General features: G+C 43.7%; 2 protein-coding genes and 1 non-coding gene across 7 annotated transcripts; 2 read left to right on the top strand and 1 right to left on the bottom strand.

Moving 5' to 3' along the window:
* On the top strand, window positions 1–5,832 carry nop56 (NOP56 ribonucleoprotein homolog). Its single transcript, XM_028973086.1, has 12 exons — window positions 1–95; window positions 1,010–1,099; window positions 1,188–1,302; window positions 1,515–1,679; window positions 1,918–2,116; window positions 2,839–3,026; window positions 3,206–3,357; window positions 3,589–3,689; window positions 3,993–4,141; window positions 4,371–4,492; window positions 4,679–4,840; window positions 5,073–5,832. Exons 1-12 carry the CDS (start codon window positions 93–95, stop codon window positions 5,307–5,309), a joined length of 1,683 nt encoding a protein of 560 aa, XP_028828919.1. The 5' UTR covers window positions 1–92; the 3' UTR covers window positions 5,310–5,832.
* LOC114787240 (small nucleolar RNA SNORD57) lies at window positions 4,533–4,607 on the top strand. The gene has a single exon (XR_003749370.1). It is a non-coding gene; the product is annotated as a small nucleolar RNA SNORD57 (small nucleolar RNA).
* A 2,032-nt stretch (window positions 5,833–7,864) lies between the features above and the next one.
* Window positions 7,865–26,678, bottom strand: ubap2a (ubiquitin associated protein 2a). 5 transcript variants are annotated; one of them, XM_028973614.1, is made up of 27 exons: window positions 26,569–26,678; window positions 24,052–24,187; window positions 22,837–22,914; window positions 22,618–22,728; window positions 20,394–20,553; window positions 20,018–20,092; window positions 19,818–19,881; window positions 19,461–19,558; window positions 19,292–19,341; window positions 18,859–18,929; window positions 18,493–18,667; window positions 18,118–18,403; window positions 17,352–17,593; window positions 15,467–15,666; window positions 15,089–15,344; window positions 14,829–14,868; window positions 13,731–13,902; window positions 12,442–12,502; window positions 12,120–12,348; window positions 11,874–11,965; window positions 11,521–11,571; window positions 11,262–11,343; window positions 9,945–10,301; window positions 9,323–9,424; window positions 9,159–9,226; window positions 8,796–8,987; window positions 7,865–8,697 (listed from the first exon to the last, which is right to left on the bottom strand). In XM_028973614.1, the coding sequence occupies exons 2-27, from the start codon at window positions 24,145–24,147 to the stop codon at window positions 8,602–8,604; spliced, it is 3,504 nt and encodes a 1,167-aa protein (XP_028829447.1). In that variant the 5' UTR covers window positions 24,148–24,187; window positions 26,569–26,678; the 3' UTR covers window positions 7,865–8,601. The 5 variants fall into 5 exon arrangements, with proteins under 5 accessions (XP_028829447.1, XP_028829450.1, XP_028829449.1 ...); XM_028973617.1 differs by having other exon boundaries at window positions 8,796–8,972; XM_028973616.1 differs by having other exon boundaries at window positions 11,521–11,568.
* Window positions 26,679–27,034: the final 356 nt, after the last annotated feature.

Here is a 27,034-nt window from a genome sequence, read left to right as displayed (position 1 = left end):
CGTGGCCAGTCGCAGGATAGCGGGGTCTTTCCGGTAGAAGTGAGCGCGTAGTGAGGCCGCGGAGGAACGCGTGGCGCACTAAGGCTGCAACGATGGTGAGATTCTTTTTTTGTTTCTTTCGCAGATGTTTAGCCGTGTCGACGGCCCTGGGAAGGGAAGGAATTTCGTGAACGCTTTGTTGAAATGCGGCGAAGGCGTTTTTACTGCTTTGCGCTTCTCAGCTGGACCACGTGTGGCCGACCGTGTAGCAGAGACTCGCCCAGCGCAATATCGGTCATATTACATTTACAGCATTTACCAGACGCCCTTATCCAGAGCGACTTACAATCAGTAGTTACAGGGTGTTCCCCCCCCCGCTGGAGCAACTTAGGGTTAAGTGTCTTGCTCAGGGACACATTGGTAGTAAGTTGGGTTTTGAACCCCTGTCTTCTGGTTCATAGGCGAGTGTGTTACACACTAGGCCACTAGTTATTAACTATCAACCACTAGTTATTAATGTGCGGGTTGCTTCAGTAACTGGGCCCAAGTCACGTTCTTGGGGCGTTTTGTGTAATGGCGCCGGGCCTCCGGTCTGAAAAGACCACCTTTCTGGAGCGATCCTCCAAACTACAGGGGCTTCTCGTATTGTTTTCTTTTCCTCGCTGAGAGTTCTTACTATGGCGCCTGCCGGTCTTTATATCCAGGCTGGACCGGGACTCGACCACGTGGGTTTTTTTTTTTTTTTTTAACTTGTTGACTATCTTTTGTTCAAAACGGGAATCTTCTCGCACATCTAGTGCTAGTTCTCGCACATCTAGAGGACCGATTGCAATACGTCGCTTTAAATGTGCTATAGGCGTCGAGCGTGGCACCGCGTTTTTCGTGGTCGGTACCCGATCCGTCCTCCAGAAGCCACGTGTTGGCGGCCTAGGCCTCGCCGCTGCGCATGCGCCGAGTCGGCGCTCGCCGGAGTATTGTAGTGGAGTTTAGTAAAGTGTAGTAAAGTACCTTTTCCTCCACCTTTCTCCAGGTTCTCTTACATGTGCTGTTCGAGCACGCCTCGGGTTATGCGTTGTTTGCAGTCAAGGAGGTGGAGGAGATTGGGATGCTCCTGCCCCAGGTAATTTATTTATTTTATTCCTAGATGTGTCTTGCGTGGTTTTGCCAACACCTCTTTGTTTGTGAGCTTAAAAAAGTCTTCTGTGCAGGTGGAGTTAAGCGTACTGAACATTGGGAAGTTCAGCAGCGTGGTCAAACTCTCCGCCTTTTTCCCCTTCAAGTCTGCCCAGTCTGCTCTGGAGAACATCAATGCCATTTCTGAAGGTGAGCGGACGAAATCATGCCTTACTCTCTGTTCTTTACCGGGCAGAAGTTGTGATGTTTCAATAATCTGTCAATCCACTGAGTACCTGTGCTGACTGCATACCCAACAACTGAACTTCGGCTCTTTAAATGCTCGCTCGTGCTGCGCCAGGTCAAGCGAAACCTGCACGAACGTTTTTTTTTAAAGTTGAGAATCCTTCTCTGTTGAACAGGTGTTGTGCATGCAGACCTGAAGCTCTTCTTAGAGACTAACCTACCCACCTCGAGTAAAAAGAAGCCCACGTTGGGTGTGGCCGACGCCAGGATTGGCGCCGCCCTGCAGGAGGAGCTCGGTTTTTCTATCCAAACCGCAGGAGTCGTAGCAGAAATAATACGAGGTGAGATTTGTCACGTGAATGCTTGCTGTTTTCTTGATGACCTGTTCTGTGGTGATGTGATTTGTTAAGCCTGATTTCTGATGGTCTATACTGAAAAGCTGAACGGTCAGGTCGTGTGGAAGTGCCTGTTATAACATCACTTACTTCAATGTTGAGCAACTTCACTCTTTAAGTGTCTTGATGTTCAGCCTTGTTACACGTTTAGTTGCTGAATAAATGTTAACGTGTGCATTGTCAGGGGTGCGTCTGCACTTCCACGCTTTGGTGAAGGGTTTGACCGCACAGGCCGCCTCCAAAGCTCAACTTGGCCTCGGGCACAGCTACTCCAGGGCAAAGGTCAAGTTCAACGTGAACCGGGCTGACAACATGATCATTCAGTCCATCGCTCTGCTGGACCAGCTGGACAAAGATATCAACACGTTCTCCATGCGCGTGCGGTAGGTTGGACAGGGGATGACTGAACACAGACTTTGACCACCAGCAAGGTTTGAAGGTCCCCTATAGGTCTTTGTGGTCCCCTAGTACTGTATCTGATGTGTATTTCTGAAATTACAGCTGCTTTGTTCGGTCCCACAAGGAGGGCAGCCTATAGAAGTTGAGGGGGCATCAACACCACTCAGCAGTCATAATTAAAACATAAAAAAAATTCCCCTTCTGACTGCATAAGGGGACAAATTCCAGATCAGAACATCTGAACAAGGCGCAGCAACATTTCCAAACCACCTTTTACCGATCACCATTTCTAGCTACTGCAGGACCATAGACAGGGTGGTAGTAGCCTAGTGGCTAACACACTCGCCTATGAACCAGAAGACCCAGGTTCAAATCCTACTCTCCCTGTAACTACAAATTGTAAGTCATTCTGGATAAGGGTGTCTGATATGCTGTAAATGTAGACAGGCTAGAGGATTTTCACTTTGTGAGATTAAGTTATTTTCTAGCAGGAAATGTTCATTCCTCCCCATGCTTACCACAGTCAGAGGCTGCACCACTCCTGGCTGTATAGGAATGGGAGGTACAGGAACTCTCACCTTAGAGAGCATTCGGCCCTTCGGTTTGGACTGCGTGCTTCTAAGAGGGAGACAACTTGTGTATATGGAGGCTTTTTATTCCCTCCATAGGATCCACTTCTCATTTGCTTTTTGTTCTTGTCTTGCAGTGAGTGGTACGGCTACCACTTCCCAGAGCTCATTAAGATTGTGAGCGATAACTCCACCTACTGTCGCGTGGCCAAGATGATTGGTAACCGCAAAGAGCTTAGCGAGGAAAACCTGGAGGCCCTTGAGGAGATTGTGATGGATGGCGCCAAGGCTCAGGCCATTTTGGAAGCCTCCCGCAGCTCAATGGGTGCGTAGCGGGTTTGATCTCAAACCTCCTCCATCCGAGTCATGATGTTTTCATAATCTGTCAATCCACTGATTTAACTGTGATGACCACATACAATATAACTGAACCAGTCACTGGTATCTGTGTAGTATAAAACTTGCGGGCATGTGGTTAAGGACGATATATTTTTGCGGCCGTAGGTATGGACATCTCCCCCATCGACCTGATCAACATTGAGCGTTTCTCCAGCCGTGTCATCTCGCTGGCTTCCTACAGACATGAGCTGCAGGAGTACCTGCGCTCCAAAATGGGCCAGGTGGCTCCGAACTTGGCAGCACTTATTGGTGAAGTGGTATGTGTGAGATCTGTTCCTCGGTTTATAAGTGAAGTGTACACAGAAGTCCCTTTTGGAAAGTGCCATACAGTCTAAACATTCTATGCTGCTCTAACATCTAAGCAGTAAAAAAAAATGGTTTGAAAGGCCTTAATTAAACCTGTAAAAGGTTGAGTGACTAGTTTTGTTCATCTCTTATTCTCTCCTATGTTTTGTGGCTTTTGTCATTTACACCGCATCTGTTTTTAGGTCGGGGCTCGTCTGATCTCTCACGCCGGCAGTCTGACTAACCTGGCAAAATACCCGGCATCTACCGTTCAGATCCTGGGAGCGGAGAAAGCCCTGTTCAGGTACTGGGGCGACCCCTCCCTGCGGGGTCCTGTAGGAGTCACGGTGATGGCAGGGCGGGGGGCGGGAAGTGAGACTGGTGATTGGCTGATGGGTTTGTGTGACCCTGCAGCTCTGTGTGATCCCAGTTCTCCATCAGCGTACCGCAGCTTACTCCCCCCAAGTCTGAGTGACCAACCCTGGGCAGTGAGAGGTAGATATTGGGTGGGGGGGTTGGTACAGAGGGCAGCTCAAGGCAGGAACAGCTAGGCAGCCCAAGTACCAGGGCGTGTGGTCGCAACTGTAACCCCTGTAACCCTCGCCAGGGCGTTGAAGACGCGAGGAAACACCCCGAAATATGGCCTCATCTTCCATTCCACCTTCATTGGCCGAGCAGCTGCCAAGAACAAGGGGCGCATCTCTCGCTACCTGGCTAACAAGTGCACCATTGCTTCGCGCATTGACTGCTTTTCTGGTGAGTGTGTGCTTTGGTATGAAGGAATCACGAGTTTTGCATTTATATAACATTTATTTTTTGGTTTGGACCCCTGTGCTATGATGCTTTTATATTTTTCGTCAACAGTATTTCACTTTCTTGAGGTGAATGTTGAGAACTTTATCCCCTGAGCAAATTTATGGGCCTGTCCATGCTTTTGGTTGGCGCCCCCTAGTGTCTTGGTGCCTGAATTTGTGTGTTTCTTCAGACGTGCCTACAAGCGTGTTTGGTGATAAACTGAGAGGGCAGGTGGAGGAGAGGCTCTCCTTTTATGAGACGGGGGAGGCGCCTCGCAAGAACGTTGACGTCATGAAGGAAGCAGTCAAAGAGGTGTGTGGAGGGGGTATCTGGGTTATATGTGCTTTTCTGCGGTGAATGATGACTACTACTTCTTCCCCGACTCAACTGATGGGGGTTAAAATTACTGATTTAATGAGCCTGACACCTTCATTACATTGAGGTCTCTCCCCTGGAAATGAACTACCTATGATAGATGATAGTCTTGTCTTTCACCAGGCTGGAGATGTGGCTGCTGAGATTAAGAGGAAGTTGGACAAGAAAGAGAAGAAACGACTGAAGAGAGAGAAGAGAAGGCTGGAGGCCCTTGCCACAGCAGAGGCCGAGGAGGAAGCTGTGAAGCCCAAAAAGATAAAGTCGAATGGAGATGCCGTGGCTCATGTAAGATTTATTAATTTTGTTAAGAGCATGGTTTGTAATGTGTGTGGACCCTCCTCATGGTCCCCTCGCAGTTAAAACTGTGCTAGAGTAAGTCTTCTCCGAACCATTGGATGGTCCCAGCAGTGGGCCAGATCACTGAAGTGAGCAGGACATCTTTACAATGCAGATTTCTAATGGCTTTATAATTGTGGTTTTTGGGTGAGATTTTGTTAATTCTGTTTCATTTTCTCAGGAGAATGGAGCAGCAGAAGCCACTTCAGTCAAGAAGAAGAGAAAGAAGCAGCAGGAGGAAGAAGAGGTGGAGCCAGACACGGGGGCCATTTCAGAGAATGGGGTGGAGGATTCTGCTCCTGCCAAAAAGAAAAAGAAGCAGAAGAGTGAAGCTGTGGAGCCTGAGCCAGAAGAGGAGGAGCCACAGCTTAAGAAGAAAAAGAAGAAAGCCAAAAAGTCCTCTGCAGAAGGGGAATAGTTGAGGCAGATGAAAGAGACTGCTTTTCTCCTGTGATACTGTTGTACAGGTTTTTTTTTTTGTTTATCTTGAAGTTATCAGACTGGCTTTGCTGAAGCACATTGTAACGGGCAGTATGACGTTTGTTTCATTTAATTTAGATTTTTTTTTTTTTTTAATATATAATATGCTCACACATAAATCTGTAATAGTAGCTTGTCATTAAAAAATGTAAAACATGACTGTACACTTCGCCTCCACAAACATGAAGATATATTTGTGCAGTTTAGCAACAGTGTGTACCATAAAATTACATTTCTTAATTTGCAAATGCTTTGGGGATTTAATTTAAAAATGTTTTGTATACAAAATTGTTTATTGATCATGTTTTTGAAGTTTTGTTGATTTAGCAGAAAGTGCGATTGCAGCATCATAATAGAAAACCAGGTTGTGTTCTGGTAAAGATTCATCTCTAATTTTGTATACAAAGCATCCTGCCATATCCCACTGACTGACTGCAACTAATAAAACCTTTTTTTCCATACTGTAATGTTTGTCATGTGGCATAAGAGGATAATGTTATAAATCCTCAGATGTCTGTAGGTCTGTCTAGATGCAGAAAAGGCATTTGATCATGTGGAGTGGAAATATTTATTTGCATCTTTAGGAAAATTTCAATCTTTGATCCAAATTAATTTCATGGATAAAACAATTATGTCTGTACCCTTATGCTTCTATTCTTAATAATTCACAACAGTCACAACTCTTCAATCTTCAACAAGTCCATTACTCTTTGATCTGGCTATAGAACCAGTTGCTGTCACACTCTGAAGTTGTGGGGAGTTTCAGGTATATGGAGGAGAGGAGTTGAGCACAAAGTGTCACTACGCAGATGAACTGCATTTTTTTTTTGTCAAACCCAAAAATATCCATTCCCTCCATGATTTCAATATTTACTCAATTTGGTAATTTTTCAGGCGATAAATTAAACTTGCACAAAAGTCAGTAGTTTCCTGTTGATGGAGCACCAGCTTCTGAATATTTTAATTTCCCATTTAAAATAGCACAAGATCAATTTACTTACCTAAGCACAAATTACTCTACTTTCCTCTTACTCAAATTTCTTACACTATTAAATCATACAAAACTGTCCTTAACACAATGGTCCCCTCTTTCTGCATCTTTAGTGGGAAGAATTAGAATTTTTGTATTTGTTCCAGTAAATACCTACCTTTATCCCCAAATCTTTTTTTGATTCTTTAGATTCAGATATATCATCTTATATATGGAGAGGAAAACACCCTAGTTTGAATAACGCTCATCTCCAGAAATCTAGGAATTATGGAGGCCTGGCTTTGCCTAATTTCCGTTACTATTGGGCAGCTGATATACGCTGTATTGCATTTTGGTTCTATTCCCAAAACAAAGATAATTGTCCATCCTGGGTGTCATTGGAATTGTATTCAGTTTTTGGCACTTCTTGGATCTCCACTTCCTTAAGCCCGAAACAAGTCAATTGATAATCCGGTTGTTTGGCATACTGTGAGAGTATGGGCTCAGATGAACCATTTGAAATGGTTTCTCTCTTTTAAGTCCAATTATGTCAAATCATCTCTTTCAACCCTCTTTATCCGAACCTGTATTTTATGACTGGTATTGGAAGGGAATTGTGCATTTTAATTACTTGTTTTTTGACAATAGCTTTGCATCTTTAAATTTATCAGAAAGTTGAGTAAATCTCCCACTTGCACATTTTTTTTAAAATATCTGCAGATTAGATGCTTTCTTCAATCTCAAATTCAGAATTTCCCTGAGACACCAGTTATGAATACAGCTGCTACATTTCTTGCTTCGCAGCCTTGATATGTCCAAAGTCAAACCATTGCGTATTTACCCAAATGTGGATCCCTGCTGTGATAAATGTGGAAGTGAGGATGCCTCGCTTATCCATATGTATTGGTCGTGTCCTAGCCTTGAAAAACATTGGAGGGAGATATTTTAAACCCTTTCGCGCTTTTTGGCATCAGTGATGATGCATGTCTGAACCCGGTAAAATGCATGACACTATCTTTTGCTTCCTTTTTAGCCAGACGTGCAGTCTAACTCAGATGGAAATGTGCTGCTCTTCCCACCCATGGAACCTTATGTCCTGTCTAAGCCTCGAAAAAGAGTATTTTACAAGCCTTCAGTCTCAGAATCCATAATGGGAATACAAATATTATTAGTCTTGTCTTGTTCCTTTTCATTAATCAATCTGGCATGAGGATGGGGTTATTATGTGGAAGGGTTGTTGGGTTTAGAATTGCACACGTTATCATTATTGTTCTTCGAATATGACTGAACTGCCATCTTTCCTACAATACTCTACTGCAATGTTACCCGATCTTTGTATGTAACTCTTACAGAATTGATTTACTTATTACATTTTTTTATTACTACTTTATAGTGTGCATTGTATTTTTATTTTGTCTTTCTCCAGTTGTCAAAAATATATTTGAGGAAAAAAAAAAAACAAAACAAAACACCAGCAGCAGTTTTCCCCATTTAGTTGATCATAAAGTGAACAACGAGTCAAGTTGATTAAACTGGTCAGGTTTTATTTGAACAGTGAAGGTAAAACCAAACTTCTAAAACAATCAGAGAACTTGAAACAGTTGCCATGTTCCTGCCAAATCAGAGAATAGGGGCATAAAAAAGGTGTGGCATCACAAATGAAAAATCCATGATTGGGGGTGGACTTCACCAAATCCCACCCCTTTCTAATAGAAAAAAAAGGTTCACAGGTTAAATGGGCAGGGGGCACAAAAATACAAAAAGTTGTTTAAAAAATGCATCACCATCAAATGAGGCTTAGCAACAATGTACACCATCTTTTCGGTTGGTACAAAATGGGTGTGGAGAAAAACCTCTTTTTCCAAAGTCAACTGCCGTTCTGTTTTTTTCCTCAATTTTGTTTATAATCTTACCATGTTTAAATAAAAAAATTAAACAAAAAATCCTTCAAAAACAAATGCAGATGACCACATTACAAGTATAGTATACTGTATAAATACATACATAAATATATTTTACATACAACAGCCAAAACTGTGAAAAGGGCAAGATGAGACAGGGAGCAGGAAGGTAGTGTGTTTTTTTTATATATATATATATTTATATATTTATAAACGTGTGCGTGGCAGAGTGTGTGTCTGTCTATAGCACGACTAAAAATAGTTTATCCCTCTGATTCTGATCAGTTAGTGGTGAACACAGGGTAACAACTTCAAGAACACACAAACACACACTCTTGCATGTGCGCACACACACACAGTTAGTTGCCCCAGTATGGGGAGCTGCCGTAAGTGGACTTGTTGACCTGTGTCTTCTGCTGCATGCTACTAGCTTGGCTCCTCTGACTCGGACCACCCTGTAGAAACCACACACACAGTGAAGAATAAAAATGCTATATAATGAACCAATGATGGATAAGAACAGAATAGAGAGACAGCTGTGTGTGTATTTTACCTGTGTGTCCTGGTTGAGGTGGTGGTGAAGAAGCTGGGAGTGTGCCTGCTGATGAGGGGGCAGGATGTGGAGGAAGGGGGCGGGGGCATATCCAGGAGCCCCACCTGGGGTCAGGGGTCCTGTGCCGCCAAGAGCAGAGGGCAAGGAGAAGGGGGGCGGGGTGCCAGCATGGAATCCCTGCTTGTCAAATGACTGGGTGAGATAGAGGTTTCAGAGTAGAATGATTACAAATGAAACTGATAAACATAGTAAAAGCGCCTTTCAAATGGTCCAATTCGAAACGTATTCTGTAGTCATGGATTTTCCCACAGAATAACTAGAATACGGAATACTTATACGATGCTTGCTGGGCTGCCTGCTCACCTGAGTCTTATTGTAAACGGTCCCACTGATGTCTGGCACCCCAGAGTTACTTGAGGTCACAGACACGCCTGCAGATAAAAAAAAAACAAAAAAAAAACATTATATTCAAAAATTGCTGTGTGTGTACGTACGTACGATAGTGGATATAAAACAAACGTTTTTACCTTTCCCAGGGCCTGAGGCTGCAGATTTGGCCTGTGTTTGAGATGAACTGTAGGCCTTGCTGTATTCTGCTCCGGTGGGTCCTGGTGTCAGGTCATCGTATCCTATACAAACGTGAAAGTTCAATAAAACCCTTCTAAAACCATGTATGGACAGAAAATATCTTAATATGTATTGCCATAGTGTCAATTTGTGGCATTAAATGCATACAGGAAACATTTCCCAAATGCTGTTTATTCACTATATTACATTTCAAAATTCAAAAACCAAATCTCTTCACCGTACTATTTTACATTAACATAATTTATTTACATTTATGGCATCTATCAGACGCCCTTATCCAGAGCACCTTACAGTTGTTACAGGGACAGTACCCCCGGAGACACTCAGGGTTAAGTGTCTTGCTGCAGGGACAATGATAGTAAACTGGGTTTGAACCTGGGACTTTGTGGTCTTCTGGTTCTGTGTCTTACCCACAAGACTAGACTACCACCTTTCAGTTTCATGCATGCAATCTTTATAAATCATTAAGCAAGATGGTTCATTGTTAAATGTATTGCAGAGCATATTACATTATACCATTATTGCATAGCCTGTGTGTGTGTGTGTGTGTATACACCCTACCTGAGCTGAATGTGTGCTGGCCGTAACTGCTAGGCTGCTGGAATGGCGTGGTGGGTGGGTTGCTGATACCCATGCCATGCTGCTTGGCGTTGGCAGGGGGCACAAACATGGTAGGGCCATACTGAAAGGCGTTGGGCACACCCGGCATTCCTGGATAGTAGGGCAGGCCGGTGTAGCTGTAACCAGGGGGCAGGGCTGGGTTGAGGAACGCCTGCTGGTGCCCTTGGGCCTGGGGGGCGCTTTGAGTCCCACTCTGAGCCTGAGGTGGCTGTGGAGCAGGGGCAGCGTGGGCTGCCGACAGGCTGGTAGGAGGGGCTGGGGAGGTAGAGTCGCCCCTGCCAAATTTTGTGACTTCACCTGCAAATGACCAGCAATACACTCTGTTGCAATACATTATTAATAAATGGATTCAAAAAGGTGCTGTGATGCAGAAACCAGTTTGGGGTTATTTTTCTAGCACTACCCGGAAACTGTTTTCTCTGTAGCGGTAAAACTGGTCCGATTTGACCCTGCGTCCACACGGAGACGGCATTTCAGGGAACCCAGACCGGCTACTTTCTGAATTGGGTACCAGATTGAATTTCTCTTTTCCGGCTTTTTTGTGAAAGCGCTGACGTATTAGTGTTACATAAACTCATCGGAAACAATATAATGACTGCTTTCAGACCGAACTTGGCATGCATTGCGCTCGCAATGAGGTTTACGATTTATATCCAACCTGACCTAAAACCCCAAACAAGTCATGCATACAACGATGGCTGATAACGTGCTCATGGTTGTGCTGCAGAACCTCAAAGAAATGCTCTCTGTAATGAAGAGTCAAGACTAGAGACGTGTTCTGTTTAACTCACAGCGGATGAGAACTAGACCGAAACAAGCCGCGAGTTACAGCGCCACTTACAGGTGTGGAGGGGGATTAAAACAGAGCGCGGGACGTTCTCTGCGTCTCTGTGTGGACATTTCAGATAACGCTCTCGTCTAGATGCAGTTTAAGAAACTGAATTGGAAGTTAAATTGGAATACATTTAATAGTTATCTAGAACAGATTTTTTCCAATAATAATAATAATAATTATTATGATACAAAAAAAAAAAAAAAAAAAAAAGAACTCAAAACCAATCATGAGGTAACCTGGAATTGCTATGGGAGTTTTGGCTGAGCGACATATTGATGAAATATTGTACCATGGTTGACAATTATAAGGAATTTAACATTTTTAATAATTAAAACATGACAGATCATCTCAAAATATGGATCTGTCAGCAGGATCAAACTTTCATTCTTTTATAAACCAGCAGTTAGGTGCATTGTAGGTACCTGAGTAAGGGTTGCTTCCGAGGCTACCGTCTCTGCCTGACAGTGTAGCCGCGGGGCCTGGGAATGTGATTCCGTAGTAATCCTGAAACCAGAAGACGGAAAAACATGAGAACATAACCACTGAGGTTTCAAGCAGAAGCAAGTTCATACCACGTTACGATAAAGGTTCATGCTCTTCTAGATAGAACCAAAATGCTATAAACAATGGCCACAATGTCACACAGAGAGTGAATGGTGAGGTCAGTGGAACAATGCTCACCATAGGCAGTCTGGACTGCAGCATGTGAAGATCCTCATAACCATAGAGCTGCTGCAGACAGAACATCGAAATTATAGACGCGATCTAGACACACACACACACACACACACACACACACACAAAGGGCGGCCTGAACAGTTCACAATCTAAAATGAATTTTTAACACCAAATGTGGCAATACGTAAACACACACAAAATCCTTTAGTTCATATTTAGGGATCAAACGATTCCACATTATTGTAAAAGAGTATTATATAATATTATATAATTCCACTGAACTGGACTGAATTGCTCAGCAGGGTGAGGTAGGGCAGGGAAGTGTGTGTGGAGTGTGTGTGTGTTGGAACACATACCGGGTAAGCAGGTAGGAGTCCTCCAGGACCCATGATGTACTGATTAGGCACAAGGGGAGGCACGCCCTGGGACAAGTTAGGAGGGGCTTTACCTGAGGAGAAAAATAAAAAAGCATGACAGATCACATTTCTACTAAAATGTACAGAATTCTGTACAAACCTTTTTTTCTACAATACCGTAGCTGCAGTTACTGTTAAATGTTGCTGATCTTGCATTACAATAAGCGTATGAGATGTTTTCCTTACTGGTCGAAGATGACAACAGTGCCGTGGTCCTGACTGCAGCGGCTGTGTTTGAATTAGCATTAGCGGTGGTCCCATTAGCAGCAATACCTAGAGCTACAGCTCCATGGAGGCCGGCATTGCTGCTGCCCACCGGGCACACACTGCTACTGGGCAAACCGGTCGACTGAGCTCCTGAGAACGCCACTGCAGAAGAGGCAGCCAGGGAATTCACACCGTCCACGGCCGAATGCTGGAGACACACATCAATACAACAGTAAGTGTGTGTGTGTGTGTGTGTGTGTGTGTGTGTGTGTGTGTGTGTGTGCGTGCATGTTAAACTCACTGTGAGAGAAGAGCTGGTAGCAAGTACTGAGACTGAGGAATGGCCACTGTTTACATGACTGCTAGAGAGAAGACATAAGAGATTACTTCCATATATATATATCTCATCAATATATATTTAAAATGTACAGAGTTCAGATTAGGGATGAACCGCCAGTGCTGTGCCAGTGTTGAGGGGTGGCACGCACACAAAAAACTATAAAAACCACCAACTTAATAAAGCCCCTCCAGAAGAATAATGTCCAAAGAACAAGGTGTTCAGCAAAAAGTTGACTGTTCTAAAGAGTGTTTAAATATGTATTAGAGGGGTGAACCTTCACTGGTCTCATGAATCAATTATGATTAGCAATGCCTTGATATCAACGTATTGCTATGCATCCTACATTGTCACATGATGTTTTCAAATACAAGAGTTAAGGTCTCGTACACCTACGTGGACTCTTTGATTAGCGACAATGAGCAGAATTAAAAACTGTTGCCATTCAGTCTTTGCACCTTGCAACAGTATACTGGCAGTTCTCCTATAAAGGCACATGGCACTTTGCTGTGGGCGGAGTTTGTCATCTGCCCCGGTCCAGGTGCAGATCGACTCTCCAACAGACGAACAGAGCAGACTGATCAAAGCAGACCCAAACCTGTTACAATACGAAGCCGCAAACGCCATAAACCGGCTCTATATATATATATATATATATATGCATGCATGGTTTTCTAAACTCCCGGTAAAGTGAAGTGATTGTCACATGTGATACACAGCAGCACAGCACACTGTGCACACAGTGAAATTTGTCCTCTGCATTTAACCAATCACCCTAAGACTAATGTCGTGTAGATCTCTGTGTACTAAGAGACTGGCAGAAAGAACACTCTCCATATTGGATTCTATTGGAGGCGTAAAAATGTGTCACTGCACGCAGTGGTCATAGTTCAACAAATTTCAACTTTGACCGCAGTGCAAGAACAAGGCCAGTGAGTGGCGGATCTCCACTGTTTGTAGTCCACCATCAGGCCACCACAGTCACTATCAGCACTACTTTTTAACACGAAATGTTACGCCACCGCCAAAAAATGATCAGGTAATCGATTATGTTCTGCACTGCATCGATGCAGAATCGTCCAAGTCTGCATTGCGATGCATCAGTTATAACAGCCCTAATTAACATATACATGAGTGTGTGTAACTTGTTATATTGTCTTACAATTATTTAGAAGTTGATTCTGATATTACCTTAAATATAAAAGACGACAAATTTCTAATTCAGATGGAAGTGACAGTCGTATGATTCCTACCTGCTGAGGGGGGGCAAGTTCGCAGAGGAAAGCTCTGGTGCCAAGTTGGGCATCTGGCCACTGTGGGGGGGTACAGAAGGGGGCAGAATAGAAGAGGAGGCCGAGGGGGGCACACTGGCACTGCTACCCAGAGAAGGAGACTCTGGTTTCGGAGTAGACGACGAGGAGGCAGCTGGGGATGAGGAGGGGGAAATAAATATTAGAAATTTTTACCCTTTCAAATACATACCACAGCAATAAATAAAGCCATAGATAAAAGTATTCCCCCAGAAGTGCAAGAAGTACCGTAATATCATTAAAAGTGTAATTTAAAAATGATGGGTTTGGTATTAGGCTTGTCACATTACTGAGATTTCAAACTCAATACTGATACTAATGAAAGTACACAATATTATTTACAATACATGAGGAATTAAAAAAGCACATGTAATTTTTTTTTACATTTTAGGACATTTACATGTATAACAAAAGAAATTCATATTAAAATAATAATAAAATTAAAATATTCATATCACGCTTGAAAAACAAGTTTACTTCCCACTTGAAAATTCGGAGTGATCGTCTTTCAAATGCTTTGCTAAATCAGTCGTGCTGCTCGCTTTGACAATTTTGAAGCACTTCTTGCAAACAGAGACTAGGAGATTAATCATATTTGAGACGTCCACTTTACAAGGTATTGGTTTAGAGATCAGACGTAATTGAAGGAGTCAGACACTGTGACGTATTGACTGGGGCAGGTTTAGGGAATGCGTGACAGCGGTAAACCCACTGGCATCTCCCTTTTTAAGTAATGTCTACAACATTATTAAAAAAAAAGCCTTATATAGAACACAGGGCATTAATAAGCAGACATTTCTTGTTTGTATGTTTTTCCTGCAAGCATGTCCTGAAGACTCCCCATGAGCTTCATCCGTTACAGCACCACAAACGTTGTGGCCTTCATATTACTTATGAAGCGGACAGTTTGAGGATACAAATATTTGATCTGAAAGCTATTATCATAAATTATGTGTTATAAAACTGCACAAACTCTCGATTTAGAAAATGCTAAACCAGGCTAATTAAGCTCAAGATTTAAAAAAAAAAAAATGCACTTACAGTCAAGAGCTGCTGAAGTCCTCACTCCATTAAACCCATTCTGCACAGAAACAAAGAACAGAGCGTAATGTTTCCAGATTTAAGGGTCACAAACACAACACCCACTTTAAGGTGAGTGAGATTGAAAGAGGGCAGGCTTTACTATGGGATTAGATGGCTTTACTTTTCTATTTGCGCAAAATGAAATACATGCAAGTGGCTAGTGGCTTCTGACCCCCTGACCCCTGTCACTGCTAGCACCAAACCTTCAGGGCACTCACTGTCATGGGTCCAGTGGAGTCTTTGCTCTGGGAGAAAGTCAGTCGTGAATGAGGGGCAACGCTGCAGTCAAAGCTGTTCCCCGTCGAGGACGACGAGGAAGAAGAGGAAGAGGGTGGTGCCTGGGCAGAGCTGGGTGTGCTGTGCGATGGTGCCAGGCTAGGTGCCAGATTGGGGAGGGGCAGAGAGGGTGAGGGGTACATGCTGTCAGACGACGCCAACGGGAGCAGCAGTGGAACGGGATTCGTCAATGACTCACTGACGGAACAAATGATTTAATATAGAGATCAGTCCAAAACGGAAGGAATATTTCTGCAGGTAGTAAGTTAATAAATTCAGCAGCTGACTTGCAGGATGGTCTCTGAGCGCATCCCACTGACCTGATGGGTTTTGAGTAAATGCTGCTCTGTGTCTGTGTGACAGCAGGAGTGTCTCGCGGTGGGTGTGAGTCATTGCTGCAGTTTTCCGGTGAGCCAAAGTCAGGTAGGGCAGATTCCGATCCAAAGTCAAGCGCTCCAAACTGCACGTTAAGTCCTGAAACATCTGCTGAGCCTGGCATCTCCACCGCAGATGAGGGAATCTGAACAATCACATGAGGAAAAAAAAAAAAATCACATCGATGAGGCATTCATGTAAGCCCCCCCCCCCAAAGGAAGAGAAAATAGACTGTTTAATCAGAGCTTGAGAGAGCAACACCCTGCTGATGGAATCTCTCCATCTCTATATAATTACCCCATTAAACCAGAGAAGGAGAACAGTATCCAGTCACCATAAACAACTGATGTTCAAAGATATGTTCCTTCCATCAAGTCTCACAAAAGCAAAAGTATTTACAGGGTAGAGCAGAGCAATAGGATTTAAAAAAAAATTAAAAAAATAGAAAAACGGCACAATATATTTTGCCATATAGAACAATTACATTTGGATAGATTTTATTCACTTTTTTTTCTGATATTGCCAGACTGAGACCAAAGACTCCAGAGAGTGAACAGTTTATTAACTTTTCACTATCGCTGCCCTCCTCGGCTCCGTTTTCAGCTATTTCGCTCTTTTCTCGCTTAATGCAGTGAATAGCTTTACTGCCTGCGCCTCGACAGGCAAGACAATGCAAAATGCAAAAACTTGCCAAACCTGTAGTGTGAGGTGAAACGCATTCTCATTTTTCTGAAGCCCAGCCCCTCTGCCATGATGTCATCAGTTTTCATAGTTATCATAAATTTGGCCCTCAAGAAGTTAAATAAAAGCCCACCCATGCTGAAATCTGATTATTTCACAAAACATGCCAATCAAGATACCCATTGCCTGTGGAATCAGATTTAAAAAAAAACATTTATTTCCTTTAAGTTTCTTGCTTACAACTTTACTTTTCTCTCTCGCTGCTAGCTTTGGCCCCTTTTTTGTTTTATGCTGCCTGAAATTTTGAAACAGACCTCTTCTGTGGGCGGGGCTTCAATGCATTGGCCAGAAAGTTATATTTTTGCTTGTTTTGTTCATTCATTTTGGCACAAAATATGATTCCATATTTGTCCAGCAGCGGTTACATGAACAGGCAACAAACACTGGTCCCCACACACACATTCCATCTTTCTCTCAATCACATTCGACCTTCTCTCAAGTGCGCAGTTTACACACGTGCATGTTCTAGTTTGCTTGCTCCATCAATTTGCGGGAGACTTGGGATGACTGCCAGCCGTGGTTCTCCATTTAAAAGAAACACACAAAATATGTCTAATTTCTGCAATTTTATCATGGCCAAACATGATCAGTGAGACTGAGCTGAATTTTATCGCAATTATTCATTGAGATCATATAATTGCCCAGCCCTACCTAGAAGTAACCTTTGAGCCATCTGATTTAAATGGGCTCACACCCTTAATCAGGACAACCAGCAATTGGGGCAGTGGTGGCCTAGTGGTTAAGGAAGAGGGTCCGTAATCAGAAGGTTGCCGGTTCGAATCCCGATCCGCCAAGGTACCACTGAGGTGCCACTGAGCAAAGTACCGTCCCCACACACTGCTCCCCGGGCGCCTGTGAAGGCTGCCCACTGCTCACTCAGGGTGATGGGTTAAATGCAGAGGACAAATTTCACTGTGTGCACCGTGTGCTGTGCTGCTGTGTATCACATGTGACGATCACTTCACTTTTACTTTATTGGGTATGGCCTTTGTAGGGTAAATAAGTGATATTGAAAATAAATTTGAAATTATAATTTTATTTCTAGAAGCCTGCAGAGGTACCAACAATAGTGTGCGCGCACTGTCTAACCTTAGACGTCGGCAGTATTCTGCGTTTCTGGCTCTTTATCTGCCGCTGTTGTTGCTGAGGGCTGCTGCCAGTCAGTGGGTCAGTCTGAATGGAAGGGGGCAGGGCCAGTCCCTCACGGTGCAGGGAATGGTCCTGTGAGCCTGTGGGTGGGGCAGAGGGAGGAGGGGGGCTGGCCTGGTGCACCAGAGGGAGGGGGCTGGAGTTCCTCTGGGTCAGCTGGCTTAGGGCTAGAGAAGGTTCTCCTAAAGGAAACACCACAACAGTCGGTGTTAGTGTGTGTGTGAGTGTGTGTGTGTGTGTGTGTGTGTGTGTAAAAGCAAGCAGGTAAACTGGCTGTTAAATAAATCTCCAACAAGTATGAAAGGATTCAGAAGACTGAATAGGTGGGTTTCACGTGATGTCACGGCAAGGTGTCCAATTTAGTTGGAAGGCAGGAAGTGAAGTAGTGTGGATCTGACGCACACTGTAGGAGCCTAAATGCTGTTTAGTTTACATTGAATAATAGTAAGAAGGGACTTTTGATATTTTTTAATAAGGCACCAGGAAAAGGAAACTTTTTGACCTGTCCTGACAATAGAGCTCCCGAATGTTTATCTTTATGTTCTTTTTGTACATGGACAAAGCCTTTATGCTAAGTTAAGATTAAACAGTTAAATTTTACAAAGCTTTTCACTTCCTGCCCGCCTTTAGAAACTGCGCGTCATCATAACCATGTGGCCGAAACCCACCTATTGTTGATTTATATGAGCTTATTAAAAGAACTCACGGCTAAATGGAGAGGCCATTGATGCCGTGCTCTGAGTCACCGGGGGCTTTAAGTCCCAGGACGAGGAAGAGGAGGCAGCAACAGCAGGAGTGGAAGATGATGGAGCGCTAGGAGTTGCTGATACCCCCATCACCCCCACAGGAGTGCAGCCAGCCACCGAGCTTGGGGGCTGCGAAGGCAAAGGCCCCAAACCTGGTCCTTTCAGCTGTTCCAGGATCTGAGACCCAGCAGAGGATGCCAACTTTGTTGCTCCCAGATCCCCAAACCCAGAGCCCAACATGGATGACTGCAGGATGACAGAAAAAGGTTCACCTTCAGACTTAACTGATCATCTTTTGTTTTGTGTGTGATTTTGGTGCATGTAAGGAACCTGACCAGGGTGGCATGGGCGTAGCTGGCAGTGCCAGGGGTGGTGCCCCCATTGTGGGTGGGATGATGGGAGTTGGTGAACACCAGGCTGTGTCCTAGAGTCTGTGTAGAAGGGGGCTTTAGGCTCCCTCCCAAATCCTCCCTACCGGCCGGTTTCTGTAACAGAGAGGCCAGATCCAGACTGCGCGTGCACCCACCCACACACACACACACACACACACACACACACACACACACGCACGCACACACACACACATACGTACGTGACAAAAAGTTGACCAATATTACTGATTAACAATATTAACTTCAAATTAAACATCACAATGGCCTACAGCAGCAGTATCCAGTCCGTTCAGGTGGTGTTGGCTTTACCTTTGGCCAGGTGTGATTTGGTTCTCCGTTGCAGGTGCACATGAGGCAGTGAACACTTTGGTCTCTGAGAGCTTTGGGAGGAGGAAAAACAATGTTCACTGGAGCAGCTGAGGGTGTGAGGCAAACCACACACAGATTTTGCTTCCACTTGTAATAAAATTCCAGATTATGCCTTGTTTTTTTTAAGGATAATCTTTGACACCACAGCAAATACAAAGGTAAATGCAAGTGGTGGCCTTGCGATAAAGGAAGCAAGGTTCCACTGAGGTCCCCTTGAGCAAGGTACCATCCCCACACTGCTCCCCAGGTGACTTATGGCTGCCCACTGCTCAGAATTGGCGATGCAGAGGACGTATGCAGAGGACGTTGTGTATACTGAGTACCACATGACAACCACGGGCAGTGTAGAAAAATAATAAAGCTCTTTACTCACATCCTCAGTCCAGTCCTCTGGAGTCCAGTCCTCCAGACTACTCCAGGCCACTGAAAGGCAGGTGGGGTATGATAGTATGATACCATACTATGCTACTAATCTACCACAGTACAAATTCTCTTACTGCACCAGACGTATTGCATTGAGAGACCGTGTGTGTGCATGTTACCTGTGCCATCTGTTGCATCATTGGCTGCTGTTTCCCACGTTTCTGAGTGTGAGCCCCCTGCTCCACTTTCTGAGGTGTAGTCAGCAGGATTAAAGGTCCTAAGGTCAGAGAAAAGTCACAAGGTTTATTCCAAAAATATCTATTCATCTGTAAAAAAATAAAATAAATTACAAAGTATGACTTTTTTGCAACCACTGTATGATAATGCAGATAATGCATTTTACAAAGTAACTACATGCACACTAAAACTGCTTTAATAATGGCTCTCGTGCAAAGCAGACGTTCACAAAACATCAGGATATGTACAACCACAACATATAAGAATGTGCACATTTCCTGCACAATTAAGAGACTCACCCCATTCCCTGTGCCGTAAACCGGTTGGTCCCTGGGGCTCTGCCTCTTCCCCTGCCTCCAGTTGCTGTCACCCAAACACATCATCAGAATCAGCGCGATAACAAGCATAAAGCAGTGTGTCACTCTTCAGCATGAGCTTCATCCATGTTGCCCATTCCTGTGTGTTTATAGGAATTTGATTTTATGGTTTACAATCTCACCTCTTCCTCTGCCCCGGCGTCCACGATCTGCCCCTCTTTCTACAGCAGCATCCACCCCATTCTCCTCCACCCTCACTGAGAGAGAGGGGGAAAAAAAAAGAAAGTCACAAGACAGGTCCTGTAAACATTTTTCCTTTACATTCTAGCTAGGTGAGTAATGGGTGAATTATTTAAGGTATCATCTCCATAAATAGTTCATAGTGGCGTCTTATATTTACAGTTAAAAAAAAAAAAAAGGTGGGTAAATCTGAGCAGTAATTCATTTTCCTAGTTATTAGTTGGTAATAAAAAGCAAAAACACATACTACATACATTAGTCATTGACATTAAAATCACAACCATATATAATCATGAACAACGTAGAAACAGCACAGACCCTGTCGGCCCCGACTGGCCCCTCTGCCTTTCCTGTTGGCTGCACAGCGTCCCCTGCTGCCTTCCCTATCGCTGCGCTTCTCCCGGTTCTCCTTAGTCTCCGTAGAAACCGCCTCTTTACCCACACTCTTCTTCTTCCCCACCGTCTCCCATGAAGAAGTCTGCAGGGGTGGAACCACAGAACACGTCTAGGGCAAAACACATCCACACTTGTGCAGAAAATATTTAGATAAAAAAAAATAATAATAAAAAAAATGTGGAATACAAAGTGGAATGTTTTACAAATTCTCATGTAAACAATAGTGTACTTTCATTATGGTTTAAACATTCTTTATACACATTTTTACAAAAGAAATTCTCTTACGTTTCAATTACTTTAAGGCAAATTTGAGCATGTGTTTACAGCGGTAAGTGCACGGTAAGGTGATGTGTTTTGATTAGTGCTAAAATGGAAGCAGAGACGATAAAGAGGATGCTAGTCTGAGTTGTGGGGGAAAAACTAAAAAATAACGTGTAACACATGGGAAGCATGTTGGTACAGTCATGTTGGCCAGAATTCGCTGCCATAAAGTCAAGTTCAGGCTCTTAAGTTTGGGTCACTACAGCAATATCAGAGGCGGGTCCCACCCTTCACAATCTCTGAATACAATATGAGCCTAATACACATTGAATTTCAAGAATTTACTAAATTGGTCGCAATCTAGAGCCCTAATATGATAATCAGTTGAAATATTGGCCATCTCTTTCTGTGCTTTCTAATAATGAAAGCATTCAGCGCTACATCTATGGCCTATCAGACCAATCCTGCAATAAGCCAGGAAATCCACAACCAAATCCAGTACCACTACAGTCTAACCACCTTTGGAAGGCCATGGAGGGCTGGGTAGTACCAGCTGTTACCACGTGAACCGCGAGTAGTTCCAGCCCGAGTACAAAACAAAACAGTAAAGGTTGACTGGCAGCTCAGCTGGTGTAGCACATGTCAGGCTAATAAACCACCTGAGAAAACATGGCAGTGCTTCCCAGTCCTGTTCCTGGAGCGCCTGTTAGGACCTCGCCACCACAAATCATGCCGCTTTCAAACTTTCATGTGTTAATGAAACTTGACAACTGTTTGGGCAGTTGTTGGTTTGTTGGGACGGGCCACCTCACGGCCACCACTATTATGCAAGTTGAGTGCAAGGGAAACACGGCAGCAGCTTGATTTGAAAATATGAATGACTTCATTTAGACAAATACCAATAGTCTAATTCATTGTTACAGGGAAAAACGCAAAACAAATACCTAGGATTCAGAAATGAACGAGCAGAAATTCCTCTGAATTACTTAAATAGTAAATAAAATCTTTTAAGAAGCCTTGTATATTAAATAATCCAACAGAAAAAATGTTACACTATGAATTACTTTAATTTAAATTTTAAAAAAATTAACCTAAATGCTAAAAAGAATGTAATATTTACACTTTTACTTGTCCTAGTATTTAGATACTAGGGTACACAGATAATGTGGAATATCATTTAATTTTAATTTATTAAAAAAAAAAAAAAAAAAAAACCTAAAAGGTTTTGCAGACATTTGAAACACTTACCTCTCACAATGTAAAACGTTTACTACGTTTAGCAAATTATCATCATTACCCAGACATAACCCAGTCATAACGTTATATTGAAGTACCCAGCAGAAAGGCACGAGATGTCACACTTGTTCATAGTTCTAACCACTAGTTATGGGAATAAAGATAATTATGTTATTATGATGTCCCAAGCATCAAAAAAAAGAAAATTGTCCTACCCCACAATTCAGTAATTTACGAAGAGGAACAATGCAAAGATATTCCTAATATCTGAAAACACAAACTGAGATTTGAGAGCAATGAGGCCATGCACACAACTTACACATAGCTATTTTAAAGTAGAAATTTCACAAACTCTTACAATTCCTGATACGTCCCCTTGGGTTCCTGATGTTACCGAGGGGGCTACAGAAAGACAACTCCATAAAACGAAACGAAACAAATGTACTAGGAGCTTCTCAAAACGGACCAGAAACGTGTCTTAAACATATTTGTACAATTCTGAAATTCTTTCCAGTTCCTCTCACCACCCACTGGTAAACTATTAATGCTTAGCAGATCTAGTAAGACCGGTTTAAAAAGAAAAAAAATGATGCAGGGATATTTCTACTTTCTCTTCATCTCGCTTTCAATCCTCATCTGTCTCTCTCACCGTGTCAGAAGTGCCCTCCAGCAGGAAATTGATGGCCCTATTCACATCCTCATTACAGTCATGCAGAGCCACCATACACTCGTCCTGATTCTTCCCAGTCACTTCCATGAGCTGCAAGTAAAAAGATGCAGGAATCAACACACGCGTGCTCGCAAACCACCAGTGTTACACATGATCAAAACCCAGAGTGCCCTGGTGGATGAGTATCAACCCTCTTACCTGTTTCACCTTGTCCTCAAAGTCTGCATCACTCTTGTCATAGATCATTTGGGCAAGTCGGATCTGTTCGGCTGTCGCCTGTTACACACAGACACGCACGGGGACAAAACGTGAGAAAACTGCAACACGACTAAACACAGTTACTTCACAGAAGTACGTGCTGTGCATGAAAGTGACTAGGAATGCGCCAATCCGTCTTCCTCAGTATCACTACCCGGAGTTTGTGAGATTGTACATTAATACGAGTTCCCCTACCCTGTCTGCACCAAGGCTGAATTTCAGAAAGGCCGATATAAAGCCAAAAATAAAATAAAAATAATATGGGAACTTCACATAATGTTTTCGGTACCTGAAAGACAACAATTACACAAACTAAAATGTGTAATGTTGAATTTTTAATAAATATTTGTCCACAGGACTCATTCACATGGTGTTTTTCAGATGAGCACGGACTGTCACTGCTCATTGTAGCAAATCAAAGCATCCACACAGCGTCCTGTTGGCTGTGCGATTGGATGCAGTCGAATAACCACTGCACATGAACGATTAACACATGAACGCTAGCAAAATGGAATTGAACGCCACAAAATACACACGTGGTGTTCAGAGTGGTTTCATTTCAAACATCCATGTAAACAAGGCCTTACAATTCCAATAAAAGTGCAACAAGAGATTATAAATATCCAAATCACAACCTAGAGCAAACATGATAACTGATTACATAAACAAAACATGCAAATCAATATTTGTTGAGCAATACGGTCGCGCGTAAATGCGTAACAGCCCGCAGAGGTTAAAGTTCAATGTTGACCGCGCTGTCAACAGAGGCTTGCAGAGCGCCGCTTGCCGCTTTTGCCGGGCACTGTGAAAGATCGCACTCCAGGCGCACAAAACCACGGCATTTAATAAAACGCAGGTAAACCTTTAATAATCTACGTTTTAACCTACAATCCAGATGGAATGGATCGGTCTCTTGGATCAACACACTCTTCACAATACCTGATCCAATTACTTAAATCGTTATTTGATCAATATCCGATACACGTATCAGGTCAGTGAATCCCTACAACTGACAGCAGGTTGTTCACTCATCAATAAATACAAAAGGTTGCAACTCTCAGCTACTAAAGTCAGTTTGGTGCACGTTTAATAAAATATTAATATGAATTAAAAAGGACCAAAATTAAAACTGAAAACACAATATCAAACAGTCACCTGTAGTTGTTTCTGTGGTTGTGTGTTCTGTGTGGTAGCGAGCAGCGCTTTGTCCCGAGCGCCCCGGGCACGATCGCTGCCTAAAGAGGTCATCATACAGTATATACAAAACAATGTATGTACAAAACAGAAAAATCTGCAAGAGAAAAACAGAAGACATAATATTATGTATATATAATGTTATCTGTACGTAGAAGTTTAAATACAGGCTAGAAAACAAAATTCCTTCCAACGAGTGCACATGTTTGTACCAAAATTTCCTTGCACAACTTCCACTGGCTGGAAATCATTTCTAAGCCCCCCCACCCCACCCCAGATGAACACACATCCATGTTCATAAACGCAGCTGGAAATGTGTGAGGGGGGTCTGCGACAGTAAATGCTGCTTATCACTTGCACAGCTTAAATTTAGGCTCAGCAGGAGACTGTACTGGTGTCTCCTTACATTCGTACCAACTGCAGTCCTCCATGTCCTCACACACCCTCTCTCCCCACACACACACACTACAGAAAGGAAAAATGACAGCATAAAAATATAAAATTACATAAAAAAAAATTAACAGTGTGTACACTACTGGTCAACAGTTTGCACACCAACTCATTTACGGGTCTTGAACTTTTTTCCATAATAGAAGAAAACTGAGGACACAGGACTTTTTTCATAAAAGGCACGCAACGTTACACAATAAACCAACAAAAAAGCAAACAATGCAAAAAGTTGAACATCTGAGTCTCTGCAAAGCAGGCAACTTTTGCTGTGATGGCAGCATTTCACCCTCCTGGCCAAGTTAGACAATGAGGAATGGAGACTTTTGACAAGTGGGGGAAAAAACAATAATGAAGTAAAATAAATAAATTAATTAATAAAAAAAAAAAGACCTTGCTTTCTCCTGCTACAAAAAAAAAAATACTAAAAATGTTTCATTGGATTCTTCTAAATGGTTCCGACTTAGTCTCCAGGTACGTCCAAACTTTTGACTGGTGGAGGACATCACAATCGTATCTAAGGGAGTTACAGCCTGCTGTGTGTGTCTTCCAGAAGGATACACATTTAAGACAATTACACAAATTATACACAAATTCCAAAATCTTAGATCAGAAGTATATATCCATCCAATAAACATAGCTGGGATTTTTTTTTTTAATTAAAGACATCAAACCTGCACATTTCCCTTATGCTAATCCTGCAGCATGCAAAGAATGAGGACTGGTATCGATAGTCTTTACCAAACTTCCACCCTTTACTAGATTTAATGCATTTTTTTTTATTTAAGTATGTCGAGGTCATGTCGAGACTACATAATGCGTACACATTTAGTTTCCTTTCCTTTCCCGTGGGATTCCCACGACTGTAAATTCACACAGTTATCCAGATCTGCCTGGACGACTGCCATCCATGGGTCTAAAAACTATCGGACTTTTTATATCGCACGATATGGGCGGCATTTAATATTTCGCAAAAAAAAAATGGAAAAAAAGATGACCAAATTAAATGAAACATCACGACACGAGGGACGCCAGTCCTGTCGAACCGAATAGCGCGCATCGCCGTACCGTCCCGTTTCAGAGACACGTAGCCTCTTCAGAGAATAATAAAAAAAAAGAATAAGAGAAACAAAACGAACGAACACCCCCCACGAACATAAGATCGCGGCAAGACATTGTGTGTGTGTGTGTAACGCGTCAACACGGCCACCCTCGATCAGGTCCAGCCGATCACAATAGGCTACCGCGACCGCTAACACACGCCGTCCTCGGCTAAGCGCTAAACCCCCAGAAAAATACGCACCAGGCGTGTTGTTTTTCTCCTCCTCAAAGACGCGGATCGGCGACGCGTTTCCCCGTTTCCTCCTGCCTTAAAAACCGCAGCCGACACGACGGCCGCCGCGCTGCTCGGGAGGACCACAACAGAGGCGCCGGCGCTGCGGACAATGGGCTTTTACTGCCGAGCGTGTCGGCGATCCGTCGGACTCGCAGAAAGAAAGCTGCTTCGCTCCGCGCTATTGCCGCGCCGCGCCAGTAAACTGGCCGAAATGATACGAGGAAGCGCGGGCCGGCGTCGCGTTTTCCCCCCCCCCCGGTTCGGGAACCGTGTTCATCCGCCGCCGCGGACCCCCCTTTGTCCGGCCTGTTTGAGTTAGCTGAAGCTACACCGCACACGGACACGCGGTTCCGCCGCCCGTCGCTCACTTCAGGCGATTAACTTTCGGCGGAGGCGGATTGGCACCTTTCTCCGGATAAAAATGCGAGTCGGACTCGGGCAGCCGTGGGGTCGCGGGGCCTCGTCGTCTCAAGGCGAAGCGGCTAGCAGGCTAACTTACCGGGGAACAAGGCACCATAAAATGGCTCTAAACCCCCCCACCGAAGGAACCGGACGGCCGAACGCGGACGGCCGAGCACGTAGCACAACAACCGCCGTCGCCTTTAAACATTCCCGGCGAACACGGCCGCTGTGGGAGAGAGAAAGTGAGATTTGTGCGGCGTTTTCTTTTCCTTTTTTCTCTGCCCCCCCTTTACCTGCTAACACGCTTCACTCCGCCAGCAGCAGACACCGTCACGTGACACGCCGCGCCGTGGCTCGCGCTTTCCGCTGGATCCGCGGGAGGCGCGCGCGCGCGCTCCCGACGCCGCCGCGCGCCTGCGCGTGCGCGCGCGCGCGCGCTCTCCGGCGAGAGCTGTTTGTTAAGTAAGAGCAGCTCTCATTTATTATTATTATTATTATTAATAGAGTTATGGAACAAATGGCCATCGGCCTGAGTGAAAGTCAGTATAGCAGACGCGCGCTCTCCGGCGAGAGCTGTTTGTTAAATAAGAGCAGCTATCATTATTATTATTTATTATTATTATTATTATTAATATTAATAGAGTTATGGAACAAATGGCCATCGGCCTGAGTGAAAGTCAGTATAGCAGACGCGCGCTCTCCGGCGAGAGCTGTTTGTTAAATAAGAGCAGCTATCATTATTATTATTTATTATTATTA

Source organism: Denticeps clupeoides, chromosome 3 (genome assembly GCF_900700375.1).
Source record: "Denticeps clupeoides chromosome 3, fDenClu1.1, whole genome shotgun sequence".
NCBI lineage: Eukaryota > Metazoa > Chordata > Actinopteri > Clupeiformes > Denticipitidae > Denticeps > Denticeps clupeoides.
Note: the sequence above shows the minus strand (reverse complement) of the source record. Positions and strands in the feature narration are given on the sequence as shown.

Bases quoted from the DNA above. Each gene is read 5' to 3' on its own strand.
- nop56 (XM_028973086.1), top strand. The intron at 1,680-1,917 runs GTGAGATTTGTC...GTGCATTGTCAG, and splicing joins CGTAGCAGAAATAATACGAG to GGGTGCGTCTGCACTTCCAC. The intron at 3,027-3,205 runs GTGCGTAGCGGG...TTGCGGCCGTAG, and splicing joins AGCCTCCCGCAGCTCAATGG to GTATGGACATCTCCCCCATC.
- ubap2a (XM_028973614.1), bottom strand. From the start codon at position 24,147: ATGATGACCTCTTTAGGCAGCGATCGTGCCCGGGGCGCTCGGGACAAA. The intron at 19,342-19,460 runs GTAACATGCACA...CCTGCCTTTCAG, and splicing joins TGATGCAACAGATGGCACAG to TGGCCTGGAGTAGTCTGGAG. The intron at 13,903-14,828 runs GTAAGTGCATTT...CCTCATCCCCAG, and splicing joins GACTTCAGCAGCTCTTGACT to CTGCCTCCTCGTCGTCTACT.